Source organism: Dermacentor variabilis, chromosome 9 (assembly GCF_050947875.1).
Source record: "Dermacentor variabilis isolate Ectoservices chromosome 9, ASM5094787v1, whole genome shotgun sequence".
Lineage (NCBI taxonomy): Eukaryota > Metazoa > Arthropoda > Arachnida > Ixodida > Ixodidae > Dermacentor > Dermacentor variabilis.
This window is the reverse complement of record NC_134576.1, coordinates 38,175,020-38,202,262: the sequence shown is the minus strand read 5'-3', so window position 1 is coordinate 38,202,262 and position 27,243 is coordinate 38,175,020. Positions and strand designations below refer to the sequence as shown.

At 43.4% G+C, this 27,243-nt stretch overlaps 2 protein-coding genes across 3 annotated transcripts in view; one reads left to right on the top strand and one right to left on the bottom strand.

Annotated features, from left to right (window-relative positions):
• Nucleotides 1-318: 318 nt before the first annotated feature.
• Nucleotides 319-3,195, top strand: LOC142592617 (nuclear envelope integral membrane protein-like). The gene has a single exon (XM_075704157.1). The coding sequence runs from the start codon at nt 504-506 to the stop codon at nt 1,737-1,739; it is 1,236 nt and encodes a 411-aa protein (XP_075560272.1). The 5' UTR covers nt 319-503; the 3' UTR covers nt 1,740-3,195.
• An 809-nt stretch (nt 3,196-4,004) lies between these two features.
• Nucleotides 4,005-27,243, bottom strand: part of LOC142592615 (OTU domain-containing protein 5-B-like) — a 54,681-nt gene continuing 31,442 nt past the window's right edge. Inside the window, exons 7-8 of one of the 2 annotated variants that reach the window (XM_075704155.1) lie at nt 26,151-26,309; nt 4,005-12,070 (exon numbers count right to left, since the gene is read on the bottom strand). In XM_075704155.1, the coding sequence (XP_075560270.1) occupies nt 11,880-12,070; nt 26,151-26,309 (350 nt within the window). In that variant the 3' untranslated portion in view covers nt 4,005-11,879. The remainder of the gene's footprint in view (nt 12,071-26,150; nt 26,310-27,243) is intronic. The other variant, XM_075704156.1, reaches the window with a different exon arrangement.

The following is a 27,243-nucleotide window of genomic DNA, read 5'->3' as shown; positions in this document are numbered from 1 at the left end:
ATCGATGACGCGCCCTGGGAAGCCAATCGGATAGTTCGCCCTACTGACGTCAATTCGGTGATTTACGTCATATGGGTAGGGGCCGCCGAGCAGTGTGCTGCGATCGGCAGCGATGCACGTTTTTAAAACCTTATAAGATTACACGCTTTACACGTCAATTATGCGTCAATTAGTGATAAGAAGGCCCTACTGTAACGACTCAGTACGTTTGTACAAAATCGTTTCAGGGTCCCTTTAAAACTGCCGCAGTAAACGAAATCGAAACTGCCAGCGCCACTGCCAATGTCGATAGGAGTGGATATATTAAAGCGAGGGATTGTGTCATTATTTCAATCCGCGCCATTCTTTGATAGCGCGTTTGTGCTTACTAGGGCGTTTGCGTCGATGGCATCGTTCGCACGGTTTATCACGTCAATTACTGACGTCAATTACTGACCGTGCAATGGTGTCGCACAAACACCGAATTGCGGATCTCGCTCGACACTTGTAGTTGCAGAGCGGGAATGGGTCGACAGCGCGACATGACTGGTGCCGGGTTTGCCTTGTCGGCGGTGATCGTACTTTTGAGTGCGCTGGGTCGTGTCGTGGGATCCGCCGTACTTCTGGAGGAACATCGCGTCTACTCGTCGCCACAGAAGTACGACTACGTCGGGGGCATCGATGTCTACTGCTGGGAACCACCACACGACGCCCCGAGCTACCTCGATGTCTTCAGGACAACCGCAGTCGAGTTTTCCGTCGCCCCCGATGACCTGCAACTGTTCACCGGTGAAGATGAGCAGACCGTGCAGCAGAAGTACTTCCACAGTGGCGTCGATTTTTCCTTTTGGGCGACGAAATTGCAGCGCAAGGTCAGCTTTCTGAACAGTCGCCACCGCCGCTGCCTTGGCGTGTTTTCGAGAGGCGCTTACGAGTTCGAGTTCGTGCGCAGCGTCAACCATCGGGGCATCGCTCAGTTCTGCTTCGGCATCGTCGCTTTCTTCGTGGCCCCCGTCGTTTCCCGTAGCGCTGCCGTTTTCTACACCTGCGGCACCAGCATCGGCGTCTTCGCGTTCCTTCTGGTTGCGGTGTTCCTCGTGAGTCGCTTGCTCCCGCGCAGGGCCGCAGGCTACGCCCTCGTGCTTTTCGGCTGGTCGCTGGTCGTGTCGTGGCTCGAGTTCCTCTGGTCAAACGTGCAGGACGTCGTGGACAACTACCGACATTTCGTCGTCTGCTACGTCGTCGGTTCGGCTGCCATGAGTTTCGCCGTCTGCTATCGTGTCGGACCGCCGAGTAACCCTCGAACACTTAACTTGATTCAGTGGTCGCTGCAGTTGATCGGTTTGGCCTGCGTCTACTTTTCGTCTGACAGGAGCGACGTGATGGCGGGCGTGGTAATTGTGATGGTGTCGACATACCTGGTGCTGTCCTTGTCCCGCAGGCCTCCCGCCTCAAACGCAAACGGCTCGACACCTACCGTACTGTTGACACCTGCTGTCGAAGAGGGCGCAACGCCGACAGATTCGCCAAGAGCGTCGAGCTGCACACACTTCGGTGACGATGGCATGTGGACTATAGTTACGAAGATTCGGGCTCCCCAAGCTAAGAAAATCGCGATGTGTATCCGTGCTGACGATGGCATACGCTCGCCGAGACAGTGGGTGACTTTGTCGGAACGTGACATGCTCGACAATAGTGGGGACGAGTTTGACCATTTCCTGGAGGAAGCAAATGTAGATGAGCCCGAGAACACGGATTGAGTGGAGTCATAACCTTGGCGGTTATATCTCTCACGAGTTGTATATCGGAGCGGTGCATTGATCCTAACACAACGAACTAGGTGATCTGACGACTTGAATGCTCAATTTTGCCACGGCGGCCCGTTGTCCGGGACCCCGTTAGTTGAAAGTGCGGGTACATTCTTTCCCCCCGCATACCTGGCCAAGTTTTCCCGATAAACTTCGTCACTGATCTGCCTTGTTTATACTGTACTTCAATGGAAACACCAGAAACTGGCTAACTGCATATTTATTATATGAGCAAATTAGTTTAGGGTTGTTGAGAATCGGTGCTGTGTGAAAGTTTGTACAATGCTTACCCAAACAAAAACGTTTTATGGTTGTATCATTTGTCACTTGGAGCCATCACTGAGGTGAGCAAGGTACTTCGACCTGGACAGTCTTTACAAAAGCCTCGGGGCAAAATGCTTGTACATCTCAATCCTTTATTGACCTTTTACTCAAACACAGCGCAAACAGTCATAGGCAAAAAGAAGGGGGGGCTCGCATGCAAACTTCACTGGTAATGGATAGCAAGAACTGAAAAAGCTTGCAGAATAGGGCAGCAGCAGCCTCTTTTTTTTCTTTTTCAGCATCTATGATCTATTGGGTCAAAAAGTCAGTCTTTCAAAAAACGCCTGCTTTACACAGGAAACTCATATCTAAGCCTAACTTTCACAGACAATTATTGTGTGCCTCACTGAGACGCTGTAGGATCATTTATTTCATGTGCAGTGAGCCAGTTCTTTGTTTTATTATTATGAACAATTTCAAAAGAAGGTAGCCTCACTTATCACTAGTTTGTTTTCTATTGAAGTTTGTACGAAGATGTGATTTTCAGCTCTGTCATTCCATAAAGCACTCGACACCTTTGCTTGCCTGGTTAACTTGGGGGGAAAAACGATGCTGTAGTGCATTGCATTCACTAACAAGTGAGCTAATGTAGCGACAAACTGGTTTTATCACTTTTTGGCAACTAAAACTGAAGACTTAACTAGGAGAGCAAAGGACACAAAGTCATCTACCGAACGACACAGACCCAAGAAACACCTTTCTGCACAAGCAAAAACAATGCAGCTGTATATGGAAAAATCTTCTGTTGAAGTTCTTGGAGAAATCATGGTACACTCTAACTTCCTGCATTTTCTGCCTTGCATGTGCCACCTGCAAGGCTGCTCTCTCTCTCTCTCTCTGTCAAGCGACAATGAAAGAGAAAAAGAAAGGGGAGGGGGAATAATGGCACTGAAACAAACTTAAGACATCTATAGGAATGCAAAAACTGTGCATATTTAACTCTGGTGGCTTCTAGCCACCATATGATTTTGCTCCACTCACTGTCACCTTGTATGCATCAGTATTATCCAGATGCCATTGTGCACTAAAAAAAAATATATATAATGGAAGTGAACATCATTCCTTTACAACATTGAGTTACGGACATAAACAGGTTTTATGCAACACATTCAAACCAGAATGAGAGCCAACACAAACACACTAAAATGCGCCAGTCACGGCCTTCGAAGAAAACGTTCAACGGCTTCTGCAAAGTCAGATACCGACTTTCTAACAGATATAAACCTATATGAACTAACATTACTCTAAAAGACACAGGCACAACAGTGTTTTGGGAAGGTATAGCAACATATTGATGAAACTTTTTTTTTTACTACTGCATTAGTCAAGCAATGCGGTCGTTGAATTATGCCAGAGTACTTTTGTGGTCCAGTACAAGCCAAGGTTTAGTTTCGTGCTTCTTGGTAGGAGCGCAGCAGAAGTACAGATTATCAAGTACACAAAGCAATTGCGTCCAACCTCCTCAAAACAATTTCACTCTGCTCAAAAGAGTATACACAAAGTAAAATGGTGCTAACAGATATTATGTAAGCGAATACTTGTAAGTGCATTTCATCGACCATCAGTCTGTTTCACATAAATTGGTAAAACGCCACACATGTTCCAATCACTTCACCAAGCAAGAGCAAATATGTAAACAGCAACAAAAGAAAATGAAGCAGACTCAGACATCCTTTGCGGCATTAAAGGATTTGCCAGTTATTTGTAGAACATGTCACTAAACTCTTTCATGTGTCAAACGATACCAAGAAAACATGTAATAACACAAATGCCTTACAAGAATTGTGCATTCATAATGAGCCAACCAAATGATGATGGTGACCAGCTTTTTCTTCTTTCTTTCAGGTGCATGCAGTGGTTAGCCCTAAATGAGTGTCACGACCTGCTCTGGGCAAAAAATAAATAAGACAATTAACCAGTGCTCTGCTGTACATGATACACAATTGAACTGACAGTCGTAAACCACAGAAATGACCATACAGAAATGGTCTGTTGGACGAACGCCTTTAGATGTTCCACTCATTTGCGATTAGTTATGCAATGAGCAGACTATGGCTACGTGCCAGCTGTGCTTTAGCAAAGGAACGCCTGAAGTCTTTGACCTTTTACTCGCAGACTTAACACAATTCTTGCAGCATGCTTGAGACAGAGATTAAAGAGCAAACAGGTCATGATGGCACTTTCGGTCACGAGAACTCCCACCAAGGAACCAGGCTATGCTTACAGAAGATAATACAAATTTGTGACACTAGGGCCTTCATGCAGACTCCTTACAAAGTGATGTGAAAAGCCTATGAATAATCATCCAGGTAGCAACATCCTTTACTCTGAGCAATGCCTTACTACTACGTGTTCCTTACTACTTGAATTGCAATTGCACAAAGAAAATTGTTTTTTTTTCCAGGTTGTATGTGCACATTGCACCCTTCTACAATGTCATGATGGCAGGCCACCATACAAAAGCAACCAAAAACATATTTTCTGGATTGTTCTACCAACAAGTAATGGTGTTGCCATCTATGACTAATTTGTCAAACTGACCAGGAGAACCCTACACATCTCAGGTAATTTTTTTAAAAAGCAGGCATTAAATGTAATAAACAAGCTGTGCTCATCCAAAACAAAAGGATAGTTAATGGTAAGATGCGATTTCAAACCGAGCACATCCAAACTGTGTATGGAATGGCTATTGAAAGAATAAAATTTAGAAGCCCGGGCAATGAGAATGTCCTTCAGATATTTTGTAGAAGCCTTCTAGCACAGCGGAATTTCAAAATCAGCTTCTTTAGCACCACCTTTCACACAACTGTGTGTATGTAGTTGGGTTTATGGTAGCCATTGAGCAACAATACGTCTGCAAGAGACTTTGAACAAGGAAGTTTTTCAAACAAGACAAAAAGTGTCATCATACACTGCCCGATTTCCAACAGACGACATCCAACTGCAAATGTAGTGACCATTACACAGACGACAGCTGTCGCAAAACAGAACCGGCAGAAGCGCAGACCCTGCACACAACTCCACAACAGAAGGGTAGTTACATCAGTGACAGACAAGTTCTACAGTTCAATCCCTTCACACTTCCAAATCTCGACTGCAGACATAAGACGGGTCATCAAAAACGTGCATAGGTCATGCCACCCCAACCTGCCACCTCTGAACCCTAGTTTGCAGACTGAACTTACTGTGCCCTGTGCTGGAAGCTTAATGCTGAAAACACCATGTAAACTCCTCGGCAAGAGGAGCGGCTCCGTTTTGCTTCTACGGCAGTTATTTTTCCATTTCATCGGATCAGCCTACTGTACCGTGTGAAATATGATCTTGCTCCCCAAAACACTGCTTAAAGGTCAACTGCAATGACATTTTTGGACCGCACAAAAAAGCCTGGTTTCAGAGAGTGCACATACAGAACAGCCTCAGTACAAAATTTTACATTTGAAGTAAGAGTACGCGCAAAACTGACAAATGCTGTCGTTACCACTTGCTGAAAATGACATGCGACGCAGAACCAGCACAGCTCCCCGACATCTCTGAGATCAGGTGGCGCTCGCGAGCACGCCGAAAAACCTTGGAAGCCATGTTCTAGGACTTGCGTCACACCTGCTAACCACCAGGCTCACGTGCCATCTGCTTGGGTGGTAGTATTTAATGCTAATAAGAAAAGTAGACAGTCACCAGCTTTGCCAACATGGTCTCGACTGTAGACACCTCTAGTTCATAACCAATTTAGTGGAACCTAAACTTTGGGTTGGCCTTTTAAAAGCGCAAAAGAAACATATTAAATTCTTTACTTTTTTTTTCAAACCTCAGCAAAATGAAGTATTCCATTCGCATTGCCAAACAAGCGCAACTAAACACTACTGTGAGCCAAGTACCTTTCAGAGTCACTCATATGGACAGGACCACCACTGTTTTCCAATTCCACTTTTTAAGGTTTCACTACGAGATTTGAACTTTGGACAAACAAGTGACCATCATACGAGAAAATGCAGATTTTTTTTTTTTTGATCCCAGCAATACTGGGCAGTCCATAGACATTTGTTCATATGCTCTTCCAACATGTTCTGTGGTGCATTCAGATTCGCCAAGCTTGCTTGCTTGCCTTAATAGCACAAGGAAGTTTACTTTCGATGACAAGCACTTTTAGCTTCCGTCACAAAAACATAAAAGCTTACAGGTCGTCTTTATTGCACTTTTAAGGCAAACATGCATAAGTACAAACTTGTCCAAATTTCAGTTCTTGTTAGCTTCCTTAAGTTTCCTCAGCATGGCAGTACGCATGCGACACAGAAAATACCACTAAGAATTTCTACCACTGCAGTCTTTCACAGCCTTGAAGCAGCCTGATGTCTGCTCCAAATGTTCTCAGCAGGAAAACTCCATCTCCTTCCTAAACCCTAGCTGTAAAATTAGCAGCGTGCTGCACATTTTTGTCCATATCAATTTGGTTCTGCAGCAGCAGTAAAAAAAGAAAGCCTGTTCCTCACTATCACAACAGCCAGATTTTTAAGAAAGATAAATTACTGATAAAACATCCAAAAGTCCTCTTTCAAAATAATGCCTGTAGTGTAAGAAATTGCAGAATAGAATGCAACCACAAAAGGTACCTGGGTGGGAACATTTGTACAGTGGCCTGTGTTCTTGTTCCAACAACTTTAACCCCTTCTGTGCCTTGGACGAGCTGGGTTCGTCCACATGTTTCTGGTAAAAACGGCCAAGGGCAAGACGAACTCATCAACAATTACTTTGCATATTATAAATGCCATGGATGAGCCTAGTTTTGTCTTGGTGCTTAGTTGTGCTTTTGGTAGGTGGCAGCACAGGACACCACAGGAGCAAGCGAATTTACTCTTTCTGAGGAAGTAATGTTGGAAACTACTCTTTAAAAATATTTGGCATGATAATAGTGACAATAACCACCAATGTTAATTCATTACCTCTCACTTGATTCCGCTATCCTTTGAGTCTATTTATTTTTGCATATATACTTGTGGAATTTCTAGTTAGACTATTCTTGTGCACATATTGCTAGACAGGCTGCTTAAGTACGCTGTGGTTACCTTCACAGTGATGCTTATATTGCAAACGCTGTGTGGCCAATCGTGTTTGGGCCTCCGCTAGCTTTGGCTAGTGGCCGAAGTTTACTGGTATACTCTTTTTATCATAAACAAATCAAACAAAAATTGAATGCCATTGCCAAATGTGTACCTCAGCATTGGAGAAGCCAAGCTGACAAAGGCAGGGACTGCTATCACTGCTCACTGGAGATAATATGCTTGGACAAACTAGACAATGATGTCAAATGTTTACTCAGTAAATCAGGTGGCTTAAGAGATTCAATCTTGCTGCAAATTTTGAGCAATGAAACATCCATGAGTGCAAAATCATTTAGTTTGAAATATCAGCACAATGATGTCTCAGCAGACTACCCCTGCACCATAACATGTCGCCAAACATCACGGCCTCCCATGTAGACCCACAATGTAATAATGTAAATTGCTGTTTATGCAAATTTTTTTACAGCTGTTTTGTTTTTCCTGTAAACCAGAGGCAGTCAAAGAAAGACAGTGGTGGGTCGTTATAAAAAGCGTTTATCCAGCTCCATTAACTCTTTCCCCACCGCACCCATCAGGCATTGTTAGCCTGCTAACGATGGTTTAAAACTCCGCTTTCGAGGCATTCTGCGCCTCAAGATCTCGTGATTCCGCAGCGTCTGTGGCTGATTTCATCGATGGACCGAGCAGCAGTGAATCTGAGGATCCTGCCTTTTCGTCGGACTCCGAGAGCAACGACGATGCAAACCAGCCAGGAACATAGGCGGCTGCAATGGCACGCTCAACTGTAGTGCTTGCAGTCAAATTTTTGCAGTGGAATACCTATTTAATGAAAAATTTTGATATTTTCGGAGATAGTGGGGATTAGAAGGCAATACGTTTTGTATATCTCATAATTTTTGTGACATTTTTCTGACTAGATACAAGCATGTCTTCACAAAGTTTTTTTTCAATTTTATCCCACAATCTTGATTCTGGTAATTTATATCTTTTTATGACATACATCTCGTTAATAGAACTTTTATGCGTGAAAAGTGCATTCATTCTGCTTTTTTTATGTATTACATAAAATATTCAGTGTGGTACCTTCAGAAAAAAAAAAAAATAATCTGATGTAACCTAAAAAACACCTATTTTACCCACAGTAGGGAAAGAGGTAAGCCTCTACCTGCCGTGGCATTATGGCCTTGTTTACATTTTTTGCTCATTGACCACCATTCAGGATGACTATGAATCTTCTCTCAGAAGCCAAATCCATGCCGGTCAGCAAAACTTCAAAACCAGAACAGGTAACATTTTGTCGTGTGTTGCAATTTTTGAACAGGCGAAGTGCAAAACTTGTGGTTCCATGCACTGTCTCATTTTCAGACAAAACAAGATCAGACTGCAGTCAAGCCAAACTCTCACTCCGAGAATCCGTATTCTTGTTTTACTGTGACACCACTTGGCAGGCAGAAGGAAAGCTACGCCAGCCTACGAAAGCAGTTACCAAAACGCAATATTGAATGTGGTATTGTGCTCCCACTTTAGGTTCATGCACTGCTGTGGGTTTGCACAGACATATTAAGTCCGTGAACTCGTCCGCTCCATCTCACCATGACTAAGCAAACAAAGCTGTAGAACTGTTCCACCAAGTGAGAAAGTGCTCCACACGAGCACAGTGGAGATTGCACCGTTCCATTTTTAAAATCAGGTTATCCTGCACAAAGACATTTCAGCACTTTGCAGTCGGCGAGTGACTACATCTTTCTGAACGAGCTTGGCTTAATTCATTGCAGTCATGCGTCGGGCACTTTTCTGCATGCGAAAGAAAATCCATTATGGTCGAGTATCAAGAAGCACCGGACGTGCTCGCATTCACCAGTTATTTGGGTTTTGGAAACTTTTTCAACTAAGTGAATTTCACAAAGTCTCCAGATGAGGGCAGAAAACTTATTTCCTTTCCTTTGTGCGTGAAGAAATTTTGATGAGATTTATGACATGAAACTGTCGACAGGATGGCAAAGTTTTGTGCATGTATGTTTCATGGACAAAATTCACGCAAGTTCAGGGAATCTGGAAATGAGTGCTGTGGACGAATATATTTTGCCTTCAGATGGTCAGCAAACATCCTAGGGTGAGAGCACTTCAGAGAAAAGTGTCGGTGAAGACACTGCATGCATGCAGTACAAATCCTGGCCTCTACCTAGTATTGAACACTAGTACACAGTGCTAAAGTACCATTAAGGGTCTTGGGAACAGTACATAAATAATCTGAAATAAATCACTTAACATGCATTTGTTTTTGTACGAGCACATTTTCTGCGTGCCATCTCAATGCACAAAATGGCTTATGACTGGAATAACCACAAGCTGCGTAAATACACATATGGCCGCAAAGAATTAAAAAGCAATTGCCAATGACATTTTTCTTTTCAAAATAAATGCTGTCTTGAGGATAGAAAGGCCAGACATGCAAATGTGACGTGTGAAAGGCGCTGCTAGTCACCAACGAAATGGCACCAGTACATTTCTGGAAGGGAAGAGGTAATTTTCCAGTAGGTCGGTGCACCATTAAAAACAATTGACAGTGCCATCATTTGAACCCTGAATCCAGTGAAAAATGCAGTGAAAGCAGACATCTAAAGGTAGTTCGAATAGATAACACCTATGTCACATTGGTAATTCTGATTTTCATCAAAATCATGCTGCTTCAAAAATTTAAAGCCCACTAGGCACCAGACACCTTTCTGCAGAATCCTCAAATCTTCAACACAAGAGCTGATGCCAGTTAATTTGCCATGTACCAGACATGATAGGCTTTTAAAAGACAAAGCTGCTGTTGACAAATTTGCCTCTGATACCGCAAGACTTTTATATTAAGGAAAGATATGGTAGTTGCTTGTATGCAAAGAGCAGGCTAGACTTGACAAATTTGATCTGTTGTTGTGACAGCAAGCAATTCATGTGTTACATTAATAAAGAACCATAGTTCTAAATATTCAGACTTCACATTTCATCCTTATTGAAGAACTTCCTGTTCTTCCTTTTTTGTCTCCCAACTCACTATCTATAAGCGCTGATGGTAGCCTTCAATCATGCCTGACGTTTTCTATTGCAATTGATCGTGTACGATTACATCAAGAACAATCAAAGTCAAACATGCTTGAAAATGAGCGTGTTGCAATAACATGTCTTGCTGAGTTCGGTTTAGTTTGATGCAAGCAGGACTGAATATTTGTGGGACAGCGTTATTACATCTGTTTTAGTCTCGTAAGGTGCATGGATTGGTAAGGTGGAAGCAGACATGTGACCAACCATTCCAAGGTTTCGTAATTTATGTAATTAAGAAGAAATTTTCAGACTTTCTCATGGCGTCGGGAACACTGTTTTTGTATGTCTCCAGTTACCATTTCGTGTGAAAAAAACATTGCAAACTGTGACCAAGAACTGTCATGTGACTTTCAAGAGCAGCTGTTTTGTGGACACAGCACCATACAAATGAATGTGCAGCAATAAATGGCTACATAAAACGAAATTTAACAAATGAGGGTGTTGCTTTCACCAAACCACAGCTAACTCTGCCGAGCCATAGAGGAAGCCAAGCCAAGCTTAGGTTCGCCCAATAAACTGACAAGTTTATTGAGAAGCAAGGCTTCAGCCTGCCATAGATGGTTTACATAATTGCATTAGGCAAAAGCAAACCTATAGGGAATATGCTGCTAGCAGCCAATGTTGCATTCCTGTCTACAGCACTTAATTATGAAGTCAAGCTAAGTCAATCTGAAACACTTATCAAGTTGGGGCGAAAGCTTCCAGCTGTTAACACTGCCGGTCAAACAAACACTGCAGGTTGCTGTTGCCTGTGCTAATGCAATCCACTAGAGCTTGCTGGTCTGACAGGGCAATGCAGCTCTCAGCATCAGCACTTGGGCACAGCAAGGAACACTCGCAGCTAATCACAAGCCATTTGCAGCATGCAACTCAAGCAAGAATAAAACTTCACAGGTTCTTCCACTGAAATCAAGCTAGCCCTCTGAAGCCTCACTACTTTTTAACATCAACACAGTCTTCCAAACCCTTTCATACACTTACTCTCACTGGCACTAGCAACCCTGTACAATCCTCTATGCTCGTACTGAGGCATGACCAAGCAATTTACATTAGCACCAACAGTTTCAGGGCAAAAAAGGAAAAAAATTTAAAACCCATGCATCAAGTGGCCAATTTTGCAATCTAATTCTCAGTACAGTGTCACCGCAACATGAAACGAAGTTCCATGCGGTACCAGCATGACAGCTCCAGTGCACTTGGCAAACAAGATGCGAGACGCAAGCACACTCACGATCTGCTTTGATGAAAAATTAAAATTAGGAGAAAGAGAAAGAAAAAAAATGTTCCTGGAAAGAGAACTGCCGTCTGTTCCTGTCTTGCCTGAGTCACAGGATTGTCTTTCCTTCATTCACGGCGAGTTTGTCCACGGCCACAAAGGCAAGGTGCAGGCCACGATGACACTCAATGCAACCAAATCACAAGACACCAGCTCATTAAGCACATGCTGCTGCGGCCGAAGGCAGAAGGTGATGAATGTGAGAAGCAGACGGCGGTGGGTCGTCTGTTGTTGACCAGACGCCAGCAGCGCAACCGTTCCGTTTTGCAGACCACAACACGTCAAGCAAAACTGTCTCGGTGGAGCGCTCACAGTGCCTGGCCTTGTGTTGGCCTGGTTGCTCCGTTAGCTTGACACGGAAGCCGCATTGGAGGAGCTTGAAGCAGTTGCGGCAGCACAGTCCGAGTTGTCCCTGGCGGGAGAGCCAGGTGCAGCTGCATTTGTGGCCGACGCTCGCTTCAGGGAGTCTAGGTATTCCTGCTGTGACTGGGCCAGCACCCTGGCTATGATGTCCGTGTCTTCCCACTCCGTCAGGCCTGTGCAAGAGAATCTGATCAACCCTCATGTACAAAAAGTTTGCCCCAACTCATTCGTACCTTTATAAACCATTTAAAGGGACGCTAAAGGCAAATACTAAGTCGACATGGACTGTTCAATTACCATTCCAGAAACCTTGCAAAGCTTGTTTCGAGCCAAGAAAAGGCTTGGTTTACGAGAAACTTGCAAATGAATGGTCCGAATACATGTTTTGAAATTCAAATCTCCTGCCACTGAACCAGGCCAGTGGTGACGTTGCATATGCCATCACCACCCTTCGCTGCCGTCAGTGAGTAGAACACCACCCAGCGGATGGCGATACCAAGGCAAGACAGAGTGGTGGATTGGCCGCTGCAGCTGCTTTTTGGTCAAGTGGCGTAGCCCATTCAGGCATCCCGTGGCATCACATGGAAGTTGAATTCTCTGCTACTTGCAGTATGTGAGAGTTTCGCGAGGCAGCGAAACAAGCAAAACCAAACTACTGCAACGCGAAAGCGTGGATGGCACAGAGTTGAGCGAAAATGAAACCTTTCGAACTCCTGCGTCACTATAAAAGGTATTTTTAATTAGTTCGTTTTTCTAAAGATGAAATAGAACTAGGCAAGTACATTTTATTTCGTCTTATAATACAATACGAGGATGTTTTTTGCAGCGAGTGGTTGAGTACTAGAGAAAATTTAACTGAGGAGTGCTTCCGTCATTGGGCAAGTACTTGAATGTCCTGGGGGAGTCTAATCATGCCCTGCATGATTAGAGACTTAATTTCTCGCTTATCAAGGCTCTGTCTGCAATCATATTAATGCCTCAGAGATTCTCGAGCACTAATCTATCACCTTAGCCTGACTTAATATTTGCCTTTAGCGTCCCTTTAAGGCATAAATTCATTCTGTGTGTTGAAAATTAGATTTTAACCCACTTCCATATTCAACCATCATTAAACATAATACAGTAGAACCTCGTTGATATGATCGCATCAAGTACAATTTCCCGGCACCAGGATTCACGATCAAGAACACAAAAAATGAACCAATTCAGTTCTTATTTTTTTACTGGCCCATACATTTCCGGAAAACACGTTTTTCGGCACGAACAGTCAATACATAGACAAAGTGCGATCGTATGATAAGTTTTCCGGCTGCCAGATGCCATATACACAACAAAAGGCACCAGGCGTGCGCAATCAAGAACAATAGCCACCCGTTACTTTTCTTTAGTTGCTTATTTTGGAATCAGCAAATCTCCTCCTGTGTCAGTGCACGCCGCATTCACAGCTACTGCCGCCAACCCGATTGCAACAAGTATCTTCACCCATGTTTTCTTCATCTGTAACAGCGCTTCACTTACTAGATGCGCTCTTTCTTTTGCTACAACAGGAAAAAGTGTGTACAGGACATTCATCGAAAACGAGCACTAATAAACCAAGTTGTCGTTGTACAATGCAACACATGTCCCACTGTACTCAACAAAGCCAACATAGTTTTCCATTACTCTATCATTGTGTTTCCAACGTGTGCTTTGAAAAACCAGGGCAAGTGAAGCTGAAACTGCCTGTGTACCACAAAAAATCCGTAAAGTGGACATTCAGAACTAGACTACCTGCACGGTCGCCGGCAAATGATCCCGATCGAAGGATGTTAAAGGGACACTAAAGGCAAATATTAAGTCAAGCTAAAGTGATAGATTAGTGCACGAGAATCTCTAAGGCGTCCATATTATCACGAACAGAGCCTTAACAGAGAAATTGAAGTAAATACATGACAGACTTCACCGGGACATTCAAGCACTTGCCCAATGATAAAAGATCTCAGCTAAATTCTGTCACCAGTAGTCAACAACTCATTGCACAAAACATCTCGTATTATAAGACAAAACAAAATGCTACTTGTCCAGTTCTATGTTATGTTCAGACAGAAGAACTCATTGAAATTACTCTTGACTACGACGCAGGCGGTCGAACGGTTTCGTTTTCTCTCAACTGCACGCCACTCACGCTTTCGCGTTTCAGTAGTTATCACGTAGTGCTGCGCTGGTTTTGCTGGCTTGTGAAGCTCGCACCAACTGCAAGTAGCAGAGAATTCAACTTCCATGTGATGCCACGAGATGCCCGAACGGTCTACGTCACTTGGCCAAAAAGAAGCTGCAGGGGAGAATCCGCCGCTCTGACTTTATCTGTCTTGGCTCATTACCACCATCTGTTGGATGCCGTTTCACTCACAGATGGCAGGAAAGGGTGGTGATGGTGTATGCAACGTCACTAGTCCCCCAGTTGGGTGGCGGGAGATTTTAATTTTGAGAAAGGTATTCGGACCCTTTCAGATGCAATTTTCTCGTAAACTAAGTCTTTTCTTTGCACAATATGAGCGTTGTGCAGTTCCTGGAATGGTATTTAAACAGTGCACGTCGACTTAGTATTAGCCTTTAGTGTCCCTTTAACACTCTGCAGATAAGAACTGACACCCTTAAAACAGGATAGCCTTAGATCAGTGCACAGCAGCAATGAAACGGTTTGGAGAAGGAAGCATAACTGCGTGCTGAAATCTGATGTATTAAAGTTATCTTTTGCGTCAGTGCTGCTGCCATAGTTCAAAAACTCACGTGCAGATGCATCAGAATCCGTAGATATTAGACATTTTCATGGAGGAGTGTCCCAAAATGTCGATACCATTTTGGGAACTTACGAGTGCACACCACCCCGACTATGCCCCGACTCGGGAGGCACTTTGAGATTCACTGTGCCACCGAAAAATAACGAAAATGTGAAAAGTGAAAGAACAGTTTCTATTTAACTCATTAGATGGTGCTAATTGCCTAAGAGTGAGACAATGCAGGGTGACATGGGTTGGGCCTCTTGAGGTCAGAGACTAGGATGGCCAGAGACTAGGGGCGTGGTACCGGCACGGCTATGGCTGCGCCGCTCACGCGAATGCTCTTCTTTGTGCAGGTGCTACTCACTTCGCTTTTGTGCCCGTGCTTTTAAAGAAGTTGGCAAGGCATATCTTTGAAACCTGCGTCATCAGGCGAGGAATCTTCGCTCGTCTGTTCTTCTTGGGAAGCCGCCAAAAGAACCAACATCTGTGACGGAACGGACACCACTGCTACTCTTGGACTTTGCCCGATACCAGTCAACGAACCTTGGAACGTCGCTTACCGCCTAGACAGCCTACTAATACAGCGGAACCTCAGTCTGCCTCTGGGGCGTGGTACTGGCACGGCTATGGCTGCGCCGCTCACGCGAATGCTCTTCTTTGTGCAGGTCTGTCAGAATGCAACGTGCGATGCTTATTCTATTGTCATTCTGCCAGTACCCCCCCAGTTCTTTTTGCGAGTGTAAGAGCTCATGCCTATCGCTTTCGACCTGTGTTTTGTAGGCGCTATCGGTTCAAGGTGCTACGCCGCTTCACATTTTACTTTCTGTTGTTACTTGTATGTGGTGACGTCGAGATGAACCCTGGCTCTGACGATACAGTTCTTAACTGTCTTTTAGACAGACAAAAGGAAATTAAGGAAAAACTGGGTGCTATTGAAAAACACCAAGCCTAAAGTAACTCTGCCATATCGGACCTCAAAGAACGTATGACTAAATTAGAAACAACGCTTACTAAACTTGAGGAACTTAAGTTAAGCGTCGTAAAGGGATGCAAACAGATTTGCGAAGTGCAGCAAGCTGAGCTAAAGGTGCTTGCAGATAAGGTTGATGACCTTGAAAACCGCAGTAGGAGGTGCAATTTAATTTTTTATGGTGTGAAAGATGATGAGCACGAAACGTATGAAAAGGCTGAGGAACGTATCTTAGAAATTTGTCAGTCGAAGCTTCAATGTGAAAATGTATCAATAGAGAGAGCGCATCGTCTTGGAAGGCATAATCCTAATAAAAAGCGGCCAATAATGGTAAAGTTTCTTTCGTTTAAGGAAAAGCAGGCAGTATTATCAAGCGCGAGGAAATTAAAGGGCTCAGACATTAGTATTTCAGAGGACTTTTCTGAGAGCGTGCGCAAAAAGCAGAAACGATTGTGGGATTATGCTAAGGCGAATCAAGTGAAAACTGATAAAATAAACCTCAAGTTCGCTACTTTTTACCTAAATAAGGTAAAATACGTCTATAATGAATCCCTGGACCAAGTTGTACAAGCAGACTGACAGGAACTGAAAGTGGATAGGTCGGTGCTTTCTTTTCTTATTGTGAATGGCAGAAGCATAAGAAATAAAGGTGATGAATTTTCTAGCCTCGTTGATATGACTAGACCAACTGTTCTTGGATCTGAATCCTGGCTCGATGCTGACGTTGAGGATAATTAAGTATTTCCCAGGGGCTTTGTTTGTTACCGTAAGGACCTAAATCGTTTCGGGGGTGGTGTGTTTATTTTAGTGGATGCGACAATGTGCTCCCGGAAAATTGATATTGAATGCAGTCAAAGTGAAATGTTGTCGGTAGAGATTAGATTGAAGAACGGTAGGTCATTATCGGTATGTTCGTTCTATCGCCCTCCAGGAAGCAAAGTTAATATTCTAGGTGAGCTTACCGCCGCAATGGAAACAGTGAGCACCGATTATCTAGTTATAGGCGGTGCTTTTAATCTTCCAGAAATGAATTGGTCTCTGGCAGATCCCAGTTCCAGCGCTTGCAGCCAGTCAAGTAAAGATATGTTGAAGATATGTCGCATCTTCTAGTTACCACAACTAGTTCTAGAGTCCACACGAGCAAAAAATGTTTTAGATTTATTTTTCACTAACACGCCAGAGGCGGTGTGTTCTACAGTAGTGCTGCCGAGCATAAGCAACCACCAAGCTGTATTGTGCGATATGAATTTGCAGTATGTGAGAGCTGCTAACAGTGGTCCACGGCGTATCTATAGCTATCAAAAAGCATGTGTCAGTGATATGACCCTGGCTCTAGATTCCTACTATGATGTATTTGAGACACAGGCTGAATTCATGAATATGGAAGAGTTATGGGAAGTATTTAAGAACAAGTTGCTCGAGATGCGTGAAAGATATGCCCCATCATGGGTTATGACTGCGCGGCGCAGCAAAAGTAAGCCGTGGTGTTCTCGACACGTGAAATGCAAGGCCAGGCAGAGAGCTCACGTTTACGCTGCTTATAAGAAAAACCCTTCGTTGAAGCTTAAAGATAAACTCAAAAACAAAACTGAAGAGATGAAGGTAGCTACGCAGACAGCCAAAGATAAATACTTTAGCATGTTCCACCTGCGTATACAGAAAAGACCGAAAGAACTGTGGCAATTCTTTAAAATGAACAGTAAAGATGTATTATCAATACCAGCTCTTGATAGCGACGGTGCTACCATCCATAACGACATTGAAAAAGCCGAGTGCTTTATCTCGTTTTTCAGTTCTGTGTATGCTGCTCGTGTTAACACGCAAAACACTGTGGCGCGATCCACCCAAGTGGTGTGTGAGCCCATGGACGATATCGTGATCGACCAACGAGGAATAGAGGCAGCTCTCAGAACATTGAATGCGTCTAAAGCAACTGGGCCTGATGCTTTGTCACCAGCACTGCTTTCTTTGTGCCCACGGGAGGCGTCCACATATCTGTGCGCAATCTTTACTAAATCTTTACTAGAAATATCTTTACCAGATGACTGGAAACTTGCCAGTGTCGTCCCTGTGCATAAAGGTGGACCACAAAGTAGTGTTTTGAATTACCGGCCTATCTCGCTTACTAGCGTTGCATGCAAGATACTTGAGATACAACGTAATGCAATGTAAGATGTGTAAGATACAATGTAAGATACAACACAGTTGCTTGAGCTGACGCATAATTTAGCAGGGGCTTTGGATAAGGGTTTTTCTGTTGACTGTTTGTTTCTAGGTTTTAAGAAGGCGTTTGATGGTCCCTCACTCTTTACTTATAGAAAAATTATAAATATATAATATAAACAGTACGGTTGTTAACTGGATAAAAGAATACCTAAATTTAAGAAAACAAAAGGTTGTGCTTAATGGCAAAACATCCCGTGAAGTTGATGTGTCCTCTGGAGTGCCCCAAGGATCAGTCATAGAACCACTTTTATTTCTTATCTATATAAATGATATTTGCTACGGTATTTCATCGCAAATCCGGCTATTTGCCGATGATTGTGTTTTCTACAGGACTATTCATACTACCCATGACTGCAATGTTTTACAAAACGACCTGTACAAAGTAAATGAGTGGTGCAACAAGTGGCACATGCACATTAACATGAAAAAAACCGTTAATATGCCTTTTTAGAGGAAAAGAACCCCTCATGACTTCTGTTACTCTTTAAATCCAACCATGATAATATCGCTTCAGAAGCACAAACATCTCGGCGTTTATTTCACACCTGTTCTTTCTTGGAGTCGTCACATTGATCATATCACAACTAAAGCATGCTGCATTCTAGGTTTTCTGCGCAGAAATGCAAAAAAGTTGCCACTGAGACAAAGGTATCATTGTACAAATCAAATGTCCGACCTGTTCTGGATTATGCGTGTGCAGTGTGGGATCCGTGGACGGCATGTGACGTGAACAGTTTAGAAAGAATTCAAAGCATAGCCATTCATTTTGTTTATTCAAATTACACTAGGAATTTCAGTGTTTCAAGAACAAAAGAAAGCCTCAGTTGGGAGCCGCTGCAGCAACGCAGGAAATATCCCAGACTAAAACTCTTTCATAACATATTCCACTCTCGAACAGGTATAAATCCCGGGAAATATTTTTCCAAGCCTGATTATGTTTCTCAACGGCTGGACCATGAAAATAAGGTTAAAAGAAACAGCCTGCAAAACTGAAGCGTTTAAAATATCATTTTTCCCCAGAACCATAAGCCAATAGAACAAGCTACCATCCGATGTCGCAACGATTCTCTCAAATGATGTATTTTCAAACTCTATACGCCCACTGAAGTAAGATAGTGTTTTTATGATTTTGTATGTGCGAGTATGAAAGCGTTTTGGGTATATGTTTTGTTTTGCCTGCTTTATTTATTGGTTTTTTGTTTCCTCACCCCCCCCCCCCCCTGTAATGCCTACGGGTGCTGTGGGTATTGTGATAAATAAATAAATAAATAAATAAATAAATAAATAAATAAATAAAAAGTGCAGAGCAAAATTAGTTTTGAAGAAAGACTTGGGATCATAGATGAAAATAAATGGGCAGCTATAGTGCGCAAGTGTCTGTACCTGAAAAACATGGAGACAGAATGGAAGAAGAGCTCAAGAATGTTGGCAAGTAAGTATGGGTAAACCACTCGGCACATCCTAATGGCATGCGAAGGGAGACGCGGAGGTAACTTACACCCCTCCAGAAGCTCTTGGATTTAAAGTGAATGGAAGCATCAATTGGTTAGCAGACTGGATATGCATGATGTTTAGAGTACTGGTGGGAAAAAAAAGAAAGGAAGAGATTGATACTACTGAATCTCTTACATTCATACGTAGCGGTACAGGGTAGATAGAGAAGTCCTGAGCAAAAAAAGAAAGAAAGAAAGAAAGATTGAGATCTATAAAAGAAATGCTAGAATTAAAAGCATGTATAGCATACCTAATTGACTCAAGCAGGTGACTATTTGTCACTGCCCCGTTTCACAGGTGATGTCAATAAAGCATCTTCATTATCATGCTTGGCTGCAGGCTTTCTATCCGTGCGATTCAAAGGGAATGGCCACATTTGCATCATCATCAGAGAGCAGCAAAATACAAATTTGCAACCAACTGTAAGGGGCCTATTGATAAAGAGCGTCGGCAGGAAAGTGCTAAAGAACTGCCACTGAGCGCTGCTCATTGTGATTCACTATTCGCCATATAACAACGCAACTAAAATTCAAAATATTGGCCCGGAAAAAAGGAGAATGGGCAACCGTGAAAGAGGGGACAAGGGAGGTTTAGCACACTGAGTTGGGGAGAGAATGGGGTACCTTAAGAAATGACAAAACATTTGCTTTGTGGTGAAGCTTCAAGGCAGTACAGTGCATGCTGCTATGAAGCAACATGTCAAGGCAAAATTCACTGGGGTCCTCCATTTGCAGGTTTTATAATTTTGAAATTTGGGGGGCGAAAATTGGGCGCTATATTTAAAGAGGGAAACCAGGGAGAAATTTTGGTTTTGTTGCCTGGCAGTCCAAAGTTAGGGATTTTTCTGGTCAAGTTTTAAGAACAATTCACGCAAGCAACGTCACAACAAACATTCTATTCAAAGAAGTGTAACCACTCAAACGAATATGTAATGGCAAAGGGAGCTGCTCGCAAATTACATGAGAAACCATCTCTACAAATCCCCTTGTCAGGTATTATCATTACATTTTAAGGAAACCATATTGACAACATCTATAAATAGACACAGGTTTGGCAATCCAATCTTTACATTCTTCTCTGTATTCTTTTAACGCACAAAAAAAAATTAGAAGTAGTAGAGCACAATGGTGAGCATCACAGAAGGTGCTATGCTCTTCCTTATACAGTTGAACCTCATTGATAGGTTCCCGTTACGTACGTTTTCCCAGCGCCAACGTTCGCAATCGAAAGCACCAAGAATGACCCAGTAGACTTACGCTCTTCTTTACTGGTTCATACGTTCCCAAAAAACAAGATTTTTCGCCACCAACGTTCAGTCCGTTGCCAAACTGTGATCATATGATACGTTTTCCGGTCACTAGATCCCGTGTAAACAAGAAAATGCGCGAGGCACACACAATCGAGAACAGTATATAGCTGCCCGCCACAGCAGTTTCACTGCAATACTCACTTGCCCGTCTACCATGAAAATGCTGCTGGCGCGCATTGTTACTTATTTCAGTAGCAGCAACTTTTATACGGGGTCACGCAACATTCACAGCTATCACCGCCTAACCTATTGCGATAAGCATGTTCACCTATCTGTTTTACAGTGCTTACAAGCGTAGTGCACACTATTATTAGTGTAGTGTATTAGTATTACACTAGTATTAGTATTAGTGTACTAGTATTAGCGTAGTGCACTATTATTATTATTAGCCAAGAACCAAAAGGCGCTGCCGTTACCTGCTACAGACTGCGATCATATACATTTTCCGGCTGCTAGATCCCATGTGAACAAGCAGATGCGCGAGGTGCGCATAGCTTTTCATTCCGGTACCAGCAAATCACCACCCGCGTTGTCGCACGCCGCATTCACAGCTATCGCTGCCAAACCTATTGCAATAAGCACCTTCACCCATCTAATAAGCATGAAATGCTTTTAGCTCCTGTTGTCAGTGACCTTCAAGTCACCTTAAGCCAAAATCCAGAGCCATTATCCACATACTCAGACGAGAACATCCAAGCATCGTTGCGAGAACAAAACAAGATCATCCGGGCAACCAGTCAAAACCTTAGAAAATGTGGTGTCTGGCCTCCAACCCTTTGTACAGAACTGCGTTAAATGCAGTACTTACTGCATAAGCAAGCAACAAAAATACTGTTTCTGAGTTCTTCCTAATGTTTGTTCACAACATCACTCAAGCTCTAACTTCTAGTACGCTGAAGTTTTATTTTTAATTTCGAATAGGGACGTTCAAAAGGCAGATACCATGCACCATACACTTGACTGCCATCTTTTGGTGCTGAGCGCAGATTGCCAGCGGTCGGTGAGTTCCGCGGCACGGGTTTTGCCTCACCTAAAGAGATGGCGCCAAGCAGCATGGCGTCTCCTTCGGGTACTTCTACCTGCCGCGTTGGTTTAGCAGCTATGGTGTGGCGCTGCTAAGCACGAGGTCACATTTCTAAGCCACGGCCGCATTTCAATGGAGGCGAAATGCAAAAACGTCCCTGTCCAAGCATTGGGGGAACATTAAAGATCTCTTGGAGGTCAAAGTTAATCCGGAGTTCCCCACTAAGACGTGCCTCATAATCAAATAGTGGTTTTGGCATGTGAAACCCCAGAATTCAATTCATTCTTCCTCTAGCTGAGCAGTGCACTATGTCTCCCAGGAAAAGTGGCCTTCAGCCAGTTGTCTTCTTTAGCTGAGCCGCATCTATATGCGCAGTATGGCATGGTGCAGTGTAGTGCGGTGGTGTGTGCCATTGCAAACATGTGCTACACCCATTTAAGATTGTGACTAGTACCATGTTCAAACAATCTGCTTTGGCGGTTGCCATTTCATGCTTACATCTACTCTCACTTACAGGAGAGGCATTTTTTTTTTTTACAGTGCACGGTGTGTAGAGCCACTGGTAGTGTACTGCACGCTTTTAGTAGGTGATAATCCAAATCTGCCGCCGTTCCCTGCTGCAGCCAGCACGATGTGGGCATCACATTTCACTTCCGCGGCATCCAGCATCGCCCACCAGCTCGATTTCGTTTTGGCTTCCCATTGCACTCATAAAACAACACGCAATAGGAAAACATGCATCTCAGGCCGCCGGAGCACCACCTCCCCCCGACGCGAGTCAAGTCGTCGGCGTCTCCTGCTGCAACAATCCACGCAATGCTTTTCATCACATAGATGTCAACAATAGTTGAGTCTGTCAAATCTTTTTTTATTTACTTAGGATCGTGTTTTCCCGGTTAGTACTTCTCGCATCTTTTTCCCAAAACGTATGAATGAGGTTCCATTGTATTGAGTGTGCTTATTGACGTAGACATATCATATGCCCCATTGGGAGCATTTCTGTGTCCCAAAATTAATGGAATACCAACTGGACAAGTTCTTTGAATATAAAGTACCGTTAAAACCAGAATATAGGTCGGACTGGAATGTAAGTCGACCCTCCAAACATTAATTCTAAACAAAAAAGAAAAAGAACAACCTGTACAATGTGTCCACTTATATTGAAACCATATATAATGATATATCAGTTATAACGATGAATTAACCTTCAGAGTACCAACTCGTGCATTAGGGATATGAGAAAACATGACAATAGGTTGTTCAACCCCCAAATCGGATATAACGATAGAAATTTGGCCTTTTGGGTGGTGTTTTCCATGCAGAATAATCGTCAAATTTGTGTTGCTGAGTTCCCTTAACCGAGATGCGGCGAAAAGTTTGCGCATGCGGGTTTGTATCTGCCACCATTACCACGCAGCCCGTCCCACCAGTGTGCCGATTGCGAAAGCCACGAAAAGCATCGCAAGTTGGTGAAGCGTGCCACAAGGTGGCGCCAGCTGCTTCAAGTCCGCATAGCCTGCAAGCGTCCAGAGACAGGGGAAAAAAAAAGAAAACAAAATGACAAGTGAACTGCGTCTGCGCTCCCTTTCTACAATCTCCCTCTCTTCTTTGGTGAGCACGGAAATGCGCCGTGGAAGCATTTGATGATATCGACGATTCTGAAAACTGCGGGAGCCACGATCATGGAGGCTAGAACCAGTGACCATACCAATGAATGGAAACTGCGGGCTTTGTGCTCCAGGGTCAAACTCCCCACATGTGAAAACAACATGACAGCAGCCGCCGACATTTCCGAACTCTGGGAGCATGTCGTTACTGCCGATAAAATAGGTGGTGCTTTGATGGAGGAGTTCCTGAGTGCAGATAGTGCTGCCTTGTTCTGCGAAGAATCTCCGATGGGGCGATCGTTGTTGCGACAGAGGGCAGCGTTGTGCGACGGAGGCGACGGCAGCAGCGGCAGTGACGACGAGATTGACAGTGGCCCGTCTTTGACACCGACCCAATCGACACAAACTACCCGGTCATCGATAGACTCGCTCATTGAATTCATGCACGCTAAATTATAGCTGCCAGTGTTCGCGCAGCCACTGGACACAATGCACACCATGGTTATGAACCTGCAACTGCTACGAAACCAAATGCAGAATTCTGACTACTTCGCCATGCCTAACGCTTGACACGCTGTTTAGAGGTATAAATAAACATTTTATTTTTCACAGCCTAGTTTCTATATCATTTTTTATCGTAACAAATTTGTTTTCGGAGCTACAAAGGAATGTTCGGCAGATTTTCTTTCTTTTTTTGGCAATCTAGATATAGCGATAACCGGTTATAATGATTGAATTTTTAAAAATTTTTGATATTGTTATAAGTGGACTGCGCTGTATAAACCAGTAAATATGACTGGTATATAATGCGGGGGGTCGACTTTTTGCAACAACTTTTTGCAAAGTTCAATCTATCTTCTGATATTTATGGTAGTTAGGTAAGCATTGCCTCTGAATCACAGCTACTGTTTGTGATGCACAGAAACATCAGTGCTGCATTAATTTTAATCCTAGCTCATTACCACGGTTTACAAATATTATGTACTGTGCCGCTGTAGCATTCATTTAAACACTACTAGGAAAAAAAAAGCAGGAAGCTTTTGTTCACTGAAGGCCAGCACATGCTGAATACATTATAGCTTTGTATGTTCTAGTTTTTTGCCCCAGTATGAAGCGAAAGCTAGGCATATCCCAAGTTCATATATTAATAACAATAATAGTAATGATATTCTTGACCACCTTCATTAGTTTTGTAACACCTCCGTTTATTGTTACAGTGAAACCCATTTACAATGAACTCAATAGATCCACGAAAAGTGGTTGTCATATCAGTAGTTCGTTGTATATGAACCTGCTCATAAAAATGCTCAAAAAGTAGGTAATTGTACTGAAGCTGGCATCAGTATTTACAATTCAGCAGCACTTTGGTGCAAAAACCAGATTTTCATTGTCATTTTTTTTCCGGTGCGTTCCTACACCTAGCTGCAAATTTCCTATTTTAAAGAACGAAAGACGTCGCATAGCTATTTCAAAGTGGTGCACAGTTCCAATCAACTGTCATTTTGAAACTGCAAGTGCAGCTGCCATTTTTTATTAGAGAGCTTGTAATATATGCAACTACCAGCGGGACGTGAGCGAAGAATCCGAGTTAGTCCGGAAGTGTACACTTCCAAAGCTACTATGGTGGGCTGCCATTCTGCGAAGGTCTCGGACGTCCTGGTCTCAGAATTACGACTGCGCGTCATCTACACAAGAAGAGTAAAATTATGTTGTCTATGTCGCTTCGAAGAAAAAAAAAATGTACTGCTCGAAAGATAAAATATCATTGCAAACCATATTGGCAATTAACAAACATGTTAATGTACGGAACTCTAACAAGTGATGACATTCGGTGTATGAACGCTATTTTTCAGGTTTAACGTTACCAGCTATGAGTGGTTTATGTATGTAAATAGTGTGGCAACATGGCGACAGTCTTGTCTACCCACCCCAAACTGAATTTGGCATTATTGTTGTAAAATTCACTTTGTAGCAAATAAGTGTAAAATGGCTTTTGCTTAGTCTCAGGCTGCTTCGATAACAAAAGTATTATGGATAACTGTGCGGAATTTTGTGTATCAGTTTTCATTTGGAACGCTTTGAGGCCTAACGAGAAAAATTTCTGGGATGGTAGTGCCACCTATCGGCAAGGTCAAGAGATAGGCACAATGGCTGTATTGTATCAATATCACCGCTGATCGGCAGGATGATGGACGTTGTTCTCTCTGGACTGAAATGGCAGATGTGCTTGGTCTACTTAGACGACGTTGTGGTGTTTTCGAGAACGTTTGATGAACATATAGAACGACTCAAGCACGTACTCATCGCAATCAGCAAAGTAAATCTGACTATCAAGCCTGAGAAATGTCATTTTGGCTTTCAGGAGCTCAAGTTTCTCGGACACGCAGTCAGCCCCCGCCGTGTTCAGCCAGACCCCGAGAAGTTAGCTGCCGTCGCAGAGTTCTTGCGTCCAACTGACAAGAGGACAGTTCAACGCTTCTTAGGTCTCTCCGCTTACTACCGTCGTTTTGTCGAAGGATTTTCAGGGACCTGCCGATCGGCAGGCATGGAAAGTACAAATACAATGCACTTCTGGCTGTCATTGTGGTTCTGCTCACACTTTTTGCATGCACACACAAAACTTCGGTAATAAATAAAATCATTTATGAGGCGACATGTATGCAAAATTAAAAGCGCAACTGAATAGCGTTCACGAGATGTAAGCAATCTTATCAAGCTACACTAAAACTTCCTTTCTGCAAAGTCAGTTTACGGAACGGTGACGCTATTTCCATTGACCTCGACATTATGCTAGTGTTAAACTAAAGCTGTTTACTCCAGTCAGTAGGTGATGCTGACGGACTGTGCGTTTAAGCGCTCACCAAACATGGATGGTGGCAGGTGGTTGAGGAAGGAGGCCGTCTCGATCAGGGAGAAGCCTTCCTCCTGCAGCTGCAAGTGTGGTGAGCTCACCGAGGATGGCTGCTGCAAATTGTCCCGAGCCTTAGAGAGGCCCGAGCTGCCTGCCTTGGGGCTCAGATCTGCATGCCAACACGGACATCCACACGCGCATCAGCAGAAGGCCGAGAGACAACAAGTCATATGTGGCATCACGTTTCAGTTCAGCCCTCCGGAGAGGCATAGCACCATTTGTAGCTGCTACACTACTCACTTTCTGGTCTCTTCGTAATGCTGCTACTCTTCCATCAAGCAAGTGGCAGACAAAAGGGCTCAAGAAGCACCTGTGGCTATGGATTGTGCAAATTGCATGAAAACATGTGCAGTGTGTATAAAAGTATAACAATTCTTGTCGATGCCAGAGACGGCAAATTCAATCCCGTATTTACAAACTGATCGCCGAATGGAGGATAGTGTTGTATATGAAGCGAAGCATTAGTCACATCGCGTACAATAGTTGAACGGAATCACTTCACAGTACCTTATTTGATCAAACACCCAGCACAGTCGAACCAGTTTGTAATGAATTTGACAGTTGCGCAAAAAGTGGTCGTTGTATCAGTAGTTCCTTATATGTGGACTCGCCCTTCAAAATGCATAAAAGTTAATGGCATTGAAGCTGGCCGTGGCAGTTACTATTTGTTAACGCTTTGGTCTGAAAATCATATTTTTAGTACAGTCGAAACCCACGATAACGAAATCCTGTGACAACGAAATTCTAGCACAACAGAATATTTTCGTATCCCCGGCGAACGCCCATAGGAGTCTATGTATTTAGTACCTCTCGACAACGAAATGTTAATAATAATAATAATAATATTTGGGGTTTTACGTGCCAAAACCACTTTCTGATTATGAGGCACGCCGTAGTGGAGGACTCCGGAAATTTTGACCACCTGGGGTTCTTTAACGTGCACCTAAATCTAAGCACACGGGTGTTTTCGCATTTCGCCCCCATCGAAATGCGGCCGCCATGGCCGGGATTCGATCCCGCGACCTCGTGCTCAGCAGCCCAAC